This window comes from Anopheles aquasalis, chromosome 3 (genome assembly GCF_943734665.1).
Source record: "Anopheles aquasalis chromosome 3, idAnoAquaMG_Q_19, whole genome shotgun sequence".
Lineage (NCBI taxonomy): Eukaryota > Metazoa > Arthropoda > Insecta > Diptera > Culicidae > Anopheles > Anopheles aquasalis.
In genome coordinates this window covers 40,646,564-40,661,563 of record NC_064878.1, presented here as the reverse complement: position 1 = coordinate 40,661,563, position 15,000 = coordinate 40,646,564, and the positions used below count along the sequence as shown (strand labels likewise).

General features: G+C 48.5%; 1 protein-coding gene across 7 annotated transcripts in view; it reads right to left on the bottom strand.

Annotated features, from left to right (window-relative positions):
- LOC126576494 (semaphorin-2A-like) overlaps positions 1–15,000 on the bottom strand; it is a 235,656-nt gene that overhangs the window by 189,030 nt on the left and 31,626 nt on the right. Inside the window, exons 1-2 of one of the 7 annotated variants that reach the window (XM_050237778.1) lie at positions 12,599–12,736; positions 5,418–5,877 (exon numbers count right to left, since the gene is read on the bottom strand). The exons of 2 other annotated variants lie outside the window; for them this stretch is intronic. In XM_050237778.1, the coding sequence (XP_050093735.1) occupies positions 5,418–5,646 (229 nt within the window). In that variant the 5' untranslated portion in view covers positions 5,647–5,877; positions 12,599–12,736. Of the gene's footprint in view, positions 1–5,417; positions 5,881–12,400; positions 12,737–15,000 lie in introns of those variants that run through there. 4 more of the 7 variants (XM_050237774.1, XM_050237775.1, XM_050237776.1 and 1 more) reach the window with 4 other exon arrangements.

Sequence of the window (15,000 nt, the reverse complement as noted above, 5' to 3'; positions counted from 1 at the left end):
ACCTTCCTTGCGTCCTGGGCTGACTTAAGGTGTCAAAAGCAATGGCATCAGCGTGAAAACACGCCAAAAAAAAAAAGGCTGACGCAAACGATGGCGAACGAACGAGCGAGCGACTGAGCGCGCGAAAGCATGGCATCACATAAAACATAAATCCGTCTTAATATGATTTCACTCCCCTACACCTTCGCTGAAGCGGGAAATGTGGAGGGACAGGATAAGAGAGAAGAGAACCGGGGACAAATTGCTAGATAGAGAAGGAAATGTGGCGGGGGTTTCGCACTTTTCGCCATGTCACACACGCATATCATGCACAGGACCCCTCCTGTTCCTTTGGGGTTCTGTTCTGCCTCTCTTCTTCCACCCCCGAAGGAAGCACGACATTGTCGTTCACTTCATTAGAATGAAGCAAGATATGTGCGCGCGTGTGCGTGTCTGTCATCTTGGAGTTGGAGTTGTTTGTGGTTCTCCCCCAAAACATTTTTCCGTACCAACGGACACACAGACACAACCACGTGCACAAGGAGGACATTCCTCACGAACTGTGAGCTCTGGAGCTGCGGCCTCAAAGTCCAGGACCGAGATAGGTATGTTGCGTGTGTCTCCGCACTTTGCTTGTCGGCCCACCGGCCACCATCGCCATCTTGTGCGCCATCGAATTGCGAGCGCGATGAGAAATGGTCAGAGTTTATAGAACCGAGCACTTGAACCGAGCGAGCTTCGGTCACAACGCAGTCCACCCAAAGAAAAGGGGTAAAAAGTGTGGCCAAGATGTGGCCGAAAAGTACGGACGCGCATAAATCAAAATACCTTACCCCCGGCGCCGGTCCGGGCACACCACCAAAAACGAACTCGGTGACTCGGAATTAATTAATGTTTTTCGTTTCTTTCGCTTCTAGGCGTTCTGAGAACCATTGCTTCCATTCTTTCGCTCGAAGGTGGGGTTCCGTCCTGGTTCTTGTTCCTTTTTTTAATTATATTTGTTTAGCTTCGTCCACACCACGCACATCGCTGCTGCTGCTGCTGCTGCTGCTTCTTCACGCACAAAATGTCAATTTGTTCGAGGTAGCGGTAGCGCGTCACCTCGATGTCGTGGTGTTGCTTCTCGCGCAAAAGCACGATTAATGGGGCTTCACGCGGTCAGCAAACGCGTAGTTCGTGTTCGTGTAAAGTTAATTAATTTACAGCCGGCTACATTTTTCAACCGGACCACCGGGCAAAAGCGGGCAACAGGCCAGCTGTCTAAAAGGACTGGCCTGGAGCGCTTGATCTGGAGCAAATAGAACGCGAACAATAAAACGGATTCAACGATTCCGTGCAAGCGATACCGACAGACCAGAGAGGATGCCAATGAGTCGTGTAAATACACAACCTTCGGGCTGAGGAGAGGTCCATTGTGTTACGTGTTCCATCCGGGCGCTCCGGGGGAATAGAAAACCTAACGGATGAATTATGCTATCGGTCTAATTAAACCGTAATGACTGACCGCCAGCACCACTATTTGAAGCAATCCGATCTCGATCGATCGATAGATCGAACTCATAAAAAAAGGAGGTCGATTGGCTGGCTGGCTTGCTTGCGGGATTATTTATAGTTTCCAGATGAATTATGATTACAACCGCCAAAGGGGTTTCCATCGGCTCCACGCTCTCCAAACCATTCGCTGGCCACTCTCCGGGTCTGGCATTCATTTCTGCACATTAGCACCTGCTGTGCGTGGTCGTTGCTGGCTGGCTCGGATGGATGGCATTCCGGGACGAAAATAGGATTATTTATGAAGGGGGCCGGCCAGCAAAAACAGAACTGCAATGTCACCGCAGCCACCATGCTGGTCAACCAGCATCAACCCCCGAGGGGGGACATTAAGGTGCATGGCCACGATAGCAACTTTGCGTTAAGGAACGGTCAAAAAGAGCTTGAAATAAAGATGTCAGCGTAAGTTGAAAGAAATTTTCTTTACGATTGTAGTTGCTCTTATCCAGGTCTGTTGGTAATTCAATGCAAAGAACAGTAAAGGCTCTTTTACGACCAAAAAATAATTGTTTATGATCGAAAGTTGACTAAAACGAATTAAAATTACCTGTTTATTTACTTTATGAACCGTTCCAACAGCATAATTCGGAATGAAGGGAATTATTCTACTAGAAAATGATAAAAATCGTTGCTAAAATCTCCATCAGAGCACAGTCACTCATTTCTGGCGAGCAAACTAAGGTTTTTTTTATCTATTAATGGACGGCGGAGTGGCAATGCCTCTGAAATTAAGTTTCGCAATTCGCCAAACGACAACCAATAAAAGTTTCCTTACATAAAAAGTTGTTATCGTGGCCATACACCTTTACCCTGAACCCTGGCATGACAATCTAATCTGTACCTGTACCGGATGACCCCTGTGCCACGATAAACGGTCAGACAAACAGCTCTTCATCGATTTCGAGACACCGCTACTCTTTTCCTCGTAATTCGATTGATATTTAACAATCGACGGGAGGCAGGAACCATAAAACGATTCGAAGCACAACTTCATTATCACCAGCAGTGAGATGCACACCCCTGTCATACCCCCTTTTTTGTTCACGATTTTGCTGAAATTTTCAAACGAAAAAAAACCCTCTCGAGCGTCCATACGAGCCGCGTGTTGTACTGTTCTCGGCAAATCATGTTTGGTCGCACAAGGAAGGAAGGAAATCATAAAAAAGGAAACCAACAGGAACAGCCTGAAGGACATTCGAGCGGGGGAGTGGAACGACCGGAAATCTCTTCGTCACACTTTCTGCACACAAAGCACCTTATGCTCTTATGCAACTCTGGGCGTCCTCGTCATCAATTTGAAGGATTGAATGCGATGCAAAGAGCGAACGTTGTGCTTCATTCTTGGCAATACCATTTCCAAAAAGAAATAAAAATGTTTGAAATTAATTTTCACCGAACACATCGAGAACCATCGTCCAATCCTACACTCCACTGCCCAAGATGGTGGCCATCTTGCAACGCATGCATGAGTGTCGCTGAATGGAGGACAAATCGAAACGTCGTTCAATCCAATATCGACACGTGCCACCGACCAGAGAAAAAAAAGAGGGGAAAATCGGTATTCGAGGGTGATTTCTGAAGGGAAGGGGTTTGGTCACACAAATCGAAACCCACCCACACACCAGCGCACCAGCGGCCACATGCCTTTTGGGAATTGATTTCTAAAATAACCTTTCTCTCGGGCACGGTCGGGGTTTGGTCTCTAATGACGATACTTTACGACCGCACCCCCTGGGGACTATAGTGCAGGCGGGATCGGGAAGATGGTGACCAAGGACGACGGGTTTTAATGTTGCCCGTTGCCACCACGACAGCGACTGCCTGGGTGCCGACTGTCCAAACAATAAAGTGCTAATCCTTGGCGTAAGGCTTCGCGCCGCGCGTTCCAACGTTCGACCTTGTTGTTTTTTGTTTTGTTGACCAATCCACCGTAGAAAGAGAGAAGAAGGGGAGAAACTGGTAGTACGTGCCGGGACTGTTTGCCCAATTGGTATCGAACCAATCGACGGGAAACAAACAGGAGCGGAGTGAGCGCCTCGGGTATCAAGGTCAGCTACAAATATCGCTTCGAGCAGCGACGTGCCATTGCATAATGTCCCCGTGGAGTAAAATGTTCCTAAATCTCCTGGGCTGGTTCCTTGCAAACAACGGGGCACAGGACGTTGCAATTAACGCCAACGCCCCCCTCCTCTCGAACCGAGGATCATTATTCTCGCATTATCGCCCCGCTCGCAGTTATGAAACTTCGTCTCGGCGGCCTGTTTTGGGGCACGGCTTAATGGCAACAACAACAACGGCAGCAGGGGTGGATATGAAATGGTTTTTGCTGTTCTGTTTGCGCGAATGACCTGTCCCGATGGTGTTTGCTGAAATGAGTTGGCCAGGAACATCCTTGCAACGTCCTTGAATACTCCTCAATCCGTTCAATCGGGACATTCGGTTCCGGATATTGACCGAACGGACGTATAGGGAGCATGGTAGGGGGAGTGTCACCCGGTGACAGCCTGGTGCCAACGAACCAACCGGGTCATCTGACCGGAACAGCCGGTCCGGAGATCGATTCCAAATTGAAATTTGATTCAGCCTCTTCCATATCCTCCACAGTTGCTCCTATCCTCGTGGCTTCAAATGGAGACGCGCGTGACCGTTATTCAAAGTTTTTGGCAAACGTTGACAGATCTATCAGGGAAAGGGGGGGACCAGACGCGCTCGTGACAGCCACTGTCCACGGCCGGAAGATATGTCCTTGTCTACAGCTCTCTCTCTTCTTCATCGTGATGGTTGCTGACGCATTAAAGCTCAACACAAGCCGCGGGGATTTTCGACGAAAATGTTGAAACTTCGAATGATCCGTTTTCGAAACTGGAGCATCCGGACGGATTTTGGACACCGTGACTCACTCTTTATCGATCCATTTGGTACCCGTAAACACGAGGGGCTCCATGGCCACACGTTCCGGGAACCGTTCTGGCTGGTGAGTGGACCTTTTAGGCAAATTATTAATTTACTCTCATTCCCGCGATATCGTGGTGGTTGATGAGCCGCAAAGGCGCAATCAACCGACAACTGGAACTCCCCGAAAACACGTTCCTCTTCCCACTCTTCTCCATCGAAAGTTATACGAAAAAAAATCTTCATCAAACTTCGGAACCTCCTCCTCAGGCAGCACTCGCCCGCCCCATTGTATCGAGTGGGCGAACGTTTACGATTGGTTGTAAATTTTAATTTTACAGCCAATCTCAAAAGTTACGTTAACCACAAAAAAAAACGCACGATAGCGTGCCATCGAGCCTCCAGGGGTGCGTGATTCTCCAACTTTCTGGAATGGTCCGGACGACTCCGGGACAACGGAAGGTACCAGCAGGCAGGCAAACCACATAGGCCGATGCAACAGGACACTATTACCCCGTCCCAGGGAGGGAACCTTGTGATCACCAATCCACTGGGGAGAACCACGTTTTCGATGGCTGGAGCTACGGGGTGGCCACAATTTATGGTCAACATTCAGACGTCAATAGCTAGTCGAGGGGTTGGCTAGGCAAGCTAAGCTACTTAGTGACCTTCCTTCACCCACCGTTTCACCCCACGCCTACACCTCTTGCACCGAAAGTTGGACCAAAAATAAATAATAAAAAAACACAGTATTCCCGAGCCAATTTTATGGCAGCGAGCAATCAAGCAGCAAGCGTCTGCGGTGCTTTTTTATGGCAACCCGTCAGTATGCCGGTTGGTCCAGCTGGAACTAATTAAAAAGGAAGAAACGGCCACACAGTAGCGTACGCCATGCGTCACTCAACGTCGCCGGATTTAGCAGATTAAGAAGTCAGTCAGAACCACCGAGAAAAATGACTCGCAAATTATCCATCCAGCTGTCTCGTTGGCCTTACCTCTGTGATGTCGCAGATGATGCTGACCGTTCAATCCGAGCCCACTGCTGGATTGGCTGCTCCCGCAGCACGGCTGTTCGTAGTAGAAGTTCCAGGTGTTTTCATAATCGCCCGCACTGCCCGGCAGCTGCACCGACAGCAGCAGCAGTAGCTGCAGCAGCAACAGGGGAACGGAAGCGATAGGTTGTAGCAGCTGCCTTACACTAGTTCTAGTGACTCTGGCTGCCATGATGATGCACTGTTTTGAGGTCGTATTTCGGGATGTTGATCACTGGCGCTTGATTGATTTGATTTTACTCTGCGACTGCACGAAGGAGCAGATCACTGGCCTCACGAATCTCACCGCGATTTGTATGTTTGGGATGCTGACACTAGCTGGCACTAGCTGGTGGTTTCACGCAATCTGCACACCGAAACCATTATTCACTGGCACACAGAAACACACTCAGACAAATACGCACTTCTGGAGGGAAAAAGGAGGGATTTTGATTGCTTATTTGGATTTGGGAGCAGCTTAACCAATAAGGCCTTCATTGGGATCCATAATCATCACCATCTGCGAGCCAATCAACCGTCTTATCTTTTGTAAGCGAGCAAAACGTTTTGTTGGCGACGATATCCATTCACCTGCTGGCTTCTTCTCGCGCTAATAAGAGCCCAAAAACTGTTTTTCCTTTCTAAAGCTCACCAATCCGTTGATGATGATTGCATACCGGAGACTGGGATCCATCAAACCTCCATGCTCCAGGGGCTTGATGAAAGCTTATTGCATATTGCATTGCATTGCACCAGGCGGGGCAGGTTATTAGAATTTCTGAATGGCAGCGCGCGAGGCTAATGAAAATGTAAGCAGCAATTGAACCGGAGCGCATCCCGGGGAAGATGTGATTGAAATAAGATGGCACAGGCACCGCGAGACACCGCGAGGCACCAAGGGTTGCCAAGGAAACCGAAGGAAGCAAGCAGCCCACAACATCAAAGCTCGTCACTCGTCATCGTCGTCGTCTTCCCGGTGGTCGTCGATGATGATATTACATTTAGCGATGCTTTCCTTATTCCAAACCAAATTCAAATTGCAAACCTGCAGCCACTACAGAGCGATGACAAGACAGAGGTAGCTACAGCTTCAGCTTATGATGACTTTATGCCGTTTTGGGGGGAGGTCATAAAAGAGGAGTTTCACTTCGTGGAGCGCTCGGAAGCGAACAAGGGCCACAGCTTGTCGACTAAGCGAGTAGCGAGCGATTGAGCTTAATGCACCGATGTGTACCAAATGAGGATTTAAAGAGATCAAATCCAACTCAAAACCACTCCACTCCGCGTTGCGAGAACAACGAGACCGCCACCGCTTAGCGTAAGACGATGTTTGGCCACTGGATTGCAGTAAACTCGTTTCCATATCGATTGTGCCAGCATAAGACCAGCTGGCTTCCTTCTTGGGGTGTCTGTGTCCAGGACAATCAGATCTCGAGGAACTCTTGGTCGCTTGGTTCCCGTCGCAGCACATGTGGTAGCAGCAGCAGCAGCGGCAGCATATAAACTCGAACCATCGCGCTAGTCTCCCGGTCGGCGCTAGCAGCTCGAACAGAATGCATTCCAGCATCCACTAGCCCAGCATCCCCCCGTTTGGGGTGGCCACACACCACGAACAGACGCGCTGAATCAGACGGAAAGTTCGATACCCCTCGACCTGTAGCCCACGATTCGATTGCGAGACCGAGACCGAGAAAGAAAGAGAGAGCGTTCCGTTCCGCGGGGGTTTGTTGGGATGGAATGTGCGAACGGAGCGAACCGCTGGAACCGGTTCTCCTGTTTCGGAAGAGGCAAACCAACACCGAGCAGCAGCAGCAGCAGCAGCAGCAGCAGCAGCAACCGCTGTTCGATCGAATGTATCACCACGTCACTGGAACGATGCTTTTTGCGGAGTGTTGCGCGCGGATGTTAAAGGCGCGACAGCAGCTCTGGAACCTTCCCCTTCTCTATAGCGGAAGGGAGCTGTTGGAAGCTTAGAGTTGGCACAGGAACACATTTTGTATCGATTTAATTACACTCTCCCTTACGAACACACATACGTGCGCCTCGGCGATTGGATTCCCTAAAATAGCATTCGACAATCGCCACTCGCCATACAAGGCCGCTCGCTTGCCTTTTGTCTCGGCACTCCAAGAACTCCAAGAACCTTCTTCTACTTGTCAGCCACAGCCAGCCAGCCGGATTGTATAAATTATACACAACACAACCGTCATCGCCACAGCCACCGTGAAACGGGTTTAAAGTCGTGGTCCCGGGGGTGGTGAGGGTGCGATCGATAGTTTGGGTGGCGAAAGGGATGCAGGAGCCCACGGTGGATGTCAATGGAGTCCACGGACTCGCTTCAGCTTCAGCTCCAGCGAAGCGTACGGTTTTTGGACGCTCGCAAAACGGTTCCATTTGCGCGAGTATCGATCGCGAGGCTGGTGCTCTCGCTCGAGCGGCCACTGTGAAAAGCGGACTGGAATGTGCGCCCTTTCGAAGCCAAGCCATTTGAGCTGCCAAATGTGTACACGAAAAAGGGTGGCAGAAGCAGCGGCGGGTGGTAGCGAGAAATACTTTAAATAATCAAGCGCGAGATGGAAGGGACGGATTGACGGGTTTTAGGTACTGCTACCCAGCACAGTTCGATGGTTTGTTGTGAAAACTTTTCATGGGAAAGTTAAAGATTCAGCCTTTTTGTAAGCGTTGCAACCAAGCTGGGAACATCACGCGTAAAAGTCTCCGAAATCCGGCGCTAATTGGTGGCGCTAATCAATCGAAGGACGAGTGTAATCCCAAGTGAGTCAGCATTTCAGTTATGCAAAGAGAATGGAGTAAAAGAATCCCACTGCAGCTCCCTCTATTGAAGCTATAGCGCTTTCCCTACCAGGAATGAGGGTTGGGGTTTTTTTCTAATTAAAGTTCACGCGATGCGATGCTGCTCCTTAAAGGCGGCCACAGACTTGGCCACAAAAGCTAGCTCCATTCTATTTACTCCCTATTTGTAAACTCCAAACAGCAGCATGCTCGAGCGACCGTTTCCAACGTTTCTGCTAACGAGAAGCAACGAGATGCAAAGCAAAAATGAAGAGGAGGCCAAAAGCTCTACCAAGAGTGTGTAGGGCGGTCCCAATTAATTGGCTGAACGAGGACGGTTCGCTCTCCATGCCCAGATGTCATTACCCGTTGCTGGCAAAACTGTGAACCCAAAAACTGTCACAGAGGCGAATTGCGTTGATTAAGGGAAAACGGTCAGGCACCAGAACCTGGGAGATGCCTTTCCTTGAATTACCGTTCGTTGGTGATGGTGACAAACTGGGAGTAGGTCGCGATTCCCAAAAAAAAAAAAACGGGAAAGGATCGTTTTAAAGAGGGCGAGCACGGAGAAAAAAGGACTCAATTAGCACTCAGTTTGTTCAGTGTTAGAAAGAAGACGAAGATGACGAGGAAAAAGAATCAGAAGAAGAAGAAGTCGAGAACATGAAGACAGCTCAGCAGAAGACGTCGCCGCATGTCCTTGTTGTGCATTGTTTGTTGCCGTGCGCTCGCTCGATCGCTCGGGTAAACAAGCGAGAGCGCAAACGGCACGGATGCCTGCGGCGCCGCATTTCGTCGAAATGTCCTACGTTCTGCGCCCCTAGAGTTTGACACACGGGACGGGATCCTTTTTGACCCGGGCCGGCGTATGTTTGGGCCCGATGTTTGGCCGGTCCGGCACCAACATCACCAACCACTACCAGCCAGTACCTCGTTGCTGGTTCATTTATTTCGATCCCTCAGCACGACGGCCACTGCCCAAAGAGGCCGGCCTGTTGCCTGTTGCTGAGGCTCCTGAGCAGCCAAGGTACCTGGCGAGCCTGCAGGGCTCACAAGTCCTTTTTGTCGGGACCCGGGCAAGGACATGACCGAAGACCGTTTCATTTTTTTGGTTGGTTTTTTTTTGGGGGGAGAGAACCACAAAATGAAGATGACTCGTCCGATGTCCAAAAGAATGAACAAATAATGCCTTGACCGGTGACTGTGTTGGTAACTGTGTGTGTTTTTTGGGTGTCCTGTTCGCTAGCCAGCCAGCTAGCCAGCCGGTTTGTTAATTATCAGTCGTTTGTCACACACCACCAAGGGACCTTCTATTGTTCTGCTCTTCTTCTTGTGATTGCTATCTGGTAGGAAGCAAAATGTCCATCAGTGCATCTGGTGGAGCTCGGTTACATTGTAACGGGAAAAAAGGGAGACCCAGGAGACTGGACCACATTTCCCAAATCATAAACCCGTCTTCCTAGCATCATAATCCCATGGAATGATCCTTGTTCATCAGTGGACATTGTTTTCGGGAGGAAAAGGTATAAGCAATCCACCGGCACTTGCCTGTGCGGTCCACCACAAAGCACTTGCCCGCTTGTCGAACTTCCGGTGCGTGCACGACTTCTCTTCGGCACAATTGCGGACAATGGTGGATCAGAGGAGTCGAGATGACAATCAAGACTGGCTGGACATACAAGCAAGCACAACCGGAGACATTGAGAGCACTGGAGGACATCAAACGGATCGACTCGGAACGCGGCAGCACTTGATCATTGGCCTGCCAATGATCCGTCGTACCTCAAAAGGACCTACGAGGTTCGCCGAGCATAATTAAGATTTATGATAGCGGCGGCATGCTTTGAGCCCGGTCCCGGCTTTTGCGTCTGCAAAATGCCGACAACAATGGCCACTTTGTCTTTCAATTCATGTGTTGGGTCATTACAGTTCCCAAGAAATTTGATTTGAATGTCGTCCAAATGGACTCAATGTTCTGGGACGTTGTGTGATTCAAAAAAAGGTGTAAATTGTGGTAATTTTCCTTGTCCTTTCGTGGTCAACAAATGCTAGAATGGAATGTGATAGTTGCTTCTTCGCATGTTCTAGTTCCTCAGAAGTTTTCTTGTTTTCTTTCTCTAGCAACATGTGCGGATCGTCATCATTTAGATAAAATCAAACCCCGTTCCGGTTTTGCCATTCTGGTGCTGCTGTTGCTGCTGCTGTGGTCGCCATTAATCGCACCGATCCGATCTTCAGTCCGCACTCCAGTTATCTCTATTCGATCCCCAAAATCCGTTCCGTGTTCCAACACCTTCCAAACGGATCGTTTCCACCATCTTCATTTTGGGTTTTGTTTTTTATTTGTTGTTGTTTTTTTTTTCTTTATCTCAGTTTTGCTTCCTCGTTGACCGCTGGAATTAAGACATTCGGCGGGCCGTCCTTCTCCTCCATTTCAACATCATCATCAACATCAGCATCTACCATCATCATCATCATCATCGATGGTGGGTTCGCTTCGATTCGATTCCGGCCGTTCCTTCATTATCTTCCATTCGCTTTGGCTGCTTTTCATCTTTGTTTCAACCTTCCCGGTTCTTTGGCCTCGAGCGAGGGTGCGAGAGCGCGCGTGTTCGCGACGATTCGAAGATACATTCTGGTTTCCATTTCCCTCCTTTCCCCGTTCCCACGTTTTCAAACAGTCTCCCTCTTTCCCGGGTTCGCGGGATGTGTGGATTCCATTCCTCTTCGGCATTGTTGGTGTTAGTGTTTGGTGTCTCGCGCTGTGTGTTGGGACAGGTTTTCCCACTCGCGAACAATGCACCCAGCGTCGAGCAATCGGTTCTTTGCTGCACAAAACTGCAACATAACATTCTGCACCTCCACACCAGAAATCCATCAGCAACCAATATGCGGCCCCAGGCCGTGTCAGAATGGAATGGGTTGAGGGTTTCTGTTCTTGCAACATCTGCCGCTTGGCAAGCGCGGCAGGCGACCAAATACACCCCCGCTAAAAAATGCTCGTTCGCAAGATGGGGTTTTATGGTTTTATTTTAAGATCCAGCTCCCCGCCCATCCACACCCCCCGGGAGCGGAGTGCCACTAACACAGTCGAGACCAACGCGAAACAATGAACACTGATTTCCTGCGGCATCATCATAATTATGTCGTCCCGGACATCATATTCATGCCAGCAGCAGCATCTCGAAACATGCCACATGCCATGCCATGTTCTTGCTGCTGCGGAAAATCCGACGAGCCGGTTCCGACGAGCATCAAAAAGCATAAAATCGTTCCATCAACGCCACAGCGTTGAGGGCAAACGAATGCTGGGCGTGTATTTGTGTGTTGTGTGCGGCAACAACAGGACTCGTGTGCGTGACTCTGTGAGGGCTACCACACACGCCGTCCAGTCGAACGCCAAACCATCCATTCCATGATGGGCTGCTGGCGCTTCCATCTCATCGCCGGATGGTGGCGCATGGTCGCGCGACCAAGAAGGCAATACAAACATAAACAAACGCGCTTGAAGATGCGTTGAGTCACACACAAACGGAGACGAAGATCGACTCCGAGCCAGCAGACCAGCTCGGGAACGGGAGGTGGACAAACTAGTTTCGAGCTGCGTTGATCTTTCGCCTTTCGTGCCTTTCTACCCCGTTTGCTACCCCGTTTGCTACCCCCTCTTTTAGACACAGTGTGTCTTGTCGTTTGCACGCACACCACGGGACCTGACTGCGGTGTGCGTTTCCCAGCCCAAGCACCAGCACCGCGCACTGCACGATGATCGCGGTTTCGAACGTTCCCTTAGCTTCAGAAGCTGCTTTCGTGCGTTTCCCTTGGACAACAGCTGCAGCAACACCATCATCATCACCAACGGGAACATGTGGAGACTAGAAAGAACAGTTTGAACCGTGACAAACACTGGCCGTCTCTATGGCGTTATCGTGAAAGGCCGGAAGCACAAATCGTGCTCGATTAGATGCTGTTGTTGTACACACATTGGCACATGGACTCAAAACATTATGCTTTATGCAAACTGCTGCTTTATGCTACACTTTCCACGTCAGATCGAGCACACTGCATCAATGCGTTGGCTGGCATGGAGCATATTTTGAATTGGGCAAAGCCAAACACTAACATAATTCGTGAAAATCGCGAAAATCACATTTTACATGTTTGAACACTTGACGAATCACACACTCACCCACCACTACGCTCCGTGACCGTGCAAACCACGGAACAGCAGAACGAAACTGGATAAAACGGAAGGCACCCCGGGCACCCCTTTTTCGAACGGGGTTTCAATCGTTGGTGCGACAACGAAAAAAAAAGGAAAAACGAAAACAAAATTCACGCACGCACGCACGCACGTTGAGGCGGACACGAATTCACGGCGAAGTGCGTCCACGTAGGCACACACATACACACGTACACGTACACAAACACGCCCGTAAAACACACGCACGCACGCACGCTCGAACCGTGCCACTATATGCGAGTAGCGTTTCTGATCCGCCAAAGCGCAAACGAAACATCGGCCGACGAGGCTCGGCTTTATTCAGCACCCGATGGTGGCCCGAGCGTTCCGAATTCAGCAACATCACCACCGCATCCCTAACCGCTACCCATAACCCACCCTTTAAAACCGGATCAGCAACCCTCTCTCGCTCTCGAGCGGACGCGGCCGCACTCTGCTCTAGCGCATCAACAACGCTCTCTCGGCGGTACGCAACATAAAAAGGGAAATTCATCCGCAGCAGCACCAGCACCAGCTGCGCGGCTAGGGACAAAATGGATCTCCCGGTCAAGAACCGGCTGCGAATGCGTGGCACATGAACGTGGCCAGCTGAATCGAATGTTGATGTTCACCGTAGAACGCGGAGCAATTCACTTCAGAACGATGGTGGGCATTCATGCGCATTCTTTAGAGGGTGAATTTTGGAGGAGAAAATCCGCTGGTTTTATGCTGAGAACCAGGAGTTACGGAAAGTGTTACTACCCGGGCGGTTGAGTGTATGAATTGGTGGCACTCATTTGTGTGATTTCACTGGTGGAATGAAATTGGTATCAAGGATTTTCGTATCCTTTGTTCAAGTAAAAGTCCTTCCTAATAAGAGTCCTTATTATCTGCGATATGAACAGACAGCTACAGTAATGTGCGAATGATCTGGATCTCGTATGATCCCAATTTTGTTTTTTTAACTTTCAACCTCGAATTATGCAGAGATTCAGTTTGTATCTACCAATTCGTACCCTTTATAATAGTACATTGGGAAAGGCTTGCTGGTCTAAAGTACTAGATCATCAAGTTTAACCGCTACGAATTTGATGGACAACGTATTCGACAGTCAATGAAGATAATTGATTTTATAAACAACAGAATATTTAAAGAAACCAATACATGCTCTGATTATTATTCGTGGGTTGCCTAATCACAAAACGCACAAGAAAGTATAGTAAAACACTTTACATGAAAGTGAATGCCAAGACTTTAAAAAACATTGGTAAATGGATAAACTTTTAATCTATCAAAAGAATATCGATTTCAATTTTTCTGATGACCCTTCACGTAGCTACAATAGGCACCGTCTTTGGTGCGAATCAAAAGACTTGCCCCTTAAGATTTAAGCGACGAACCCGGTTTTATCATTGATCAATCCGTCATCATCATAGTGTGATCACTTTTTCTACTTCAAAATGCTCTCAAGTATCGAAAAATAGGAAATTCAACAAAAACTTACAATCTATCGTAAGATAATTGATTAGCATTTCTCTGAAAACCCATCACGCAGCTACGTTGGGCACCGGAAAAGTAGCTTTTCGCAAACGCACCTTCATAAATGTGATGCCATGGATAAAGTTTGCAATGAATTTACCTCAAAATACAACCAAATACTTTTGAAAAGTTGTAGTTTAATATGCCATTCACAAAAATTTATGAAAGAAGAATGATTAAAGGAGTAAAAAGGGTAAAAACCATACCGTATTCCGGTATGAAATCGGGAAAATCAGCTAGTAACAAATAAAAGAAACTAACTGGTTTGCAATATTAAAAATGCCCATGAATCACTATATAGGATTAGTAGGGAAAACTTTCGAATGTTACATTCGATTAGTTACAATACCAAAGTATATAAGCGATTTTTGAATTGATTTTAAGGTAGCCTTTGATAGCATCGCTTAGGTGGAATTGTGTGGAGAGCCTTCGACATTCCATCGAAACTGATTAGGTTGGTAAAAAAGGCGATGACCAACCTTGCATGCCAAGTGAAGGTGAATGGAAAACTTTCAAGCTCCTTTTATATCACCAAGAGACCAGAACGAAGGGTTGGTTATCCTGCTTTTCAACATCGTAGTTGAGAGTTTCAAGATGTTTTTCAACCCAGCTCACCACATACGCTGACCAAATAGATCTATTGATCGACACACTTTGAAGCGAAGACCACAGGTCAGTTGTGGCACAGGATACAGCATTGATAATGTCAGATTTATCAAAACTCACCACACATTTCTGGTTGTCAAATGTGATATAACGTTGGCAGTGGGGCTTACCTGGAAAGAGAAAGAGCAAACATGAAAACATTATGAGAAAATGTCATGGACTCCACAATCAATCATAAAACACCAATCTTCCCTCGATGAACTAGCAAAGTGGCAAACTCTTCTTCCTTCTTCACCGCCTGTCATCAAAATACCACAAAATGCTAGCGATCCGATAGCTCACTCAATAAGCAACCCCACCAGGACGCACCGCTCCACCGGATGTTCCGCG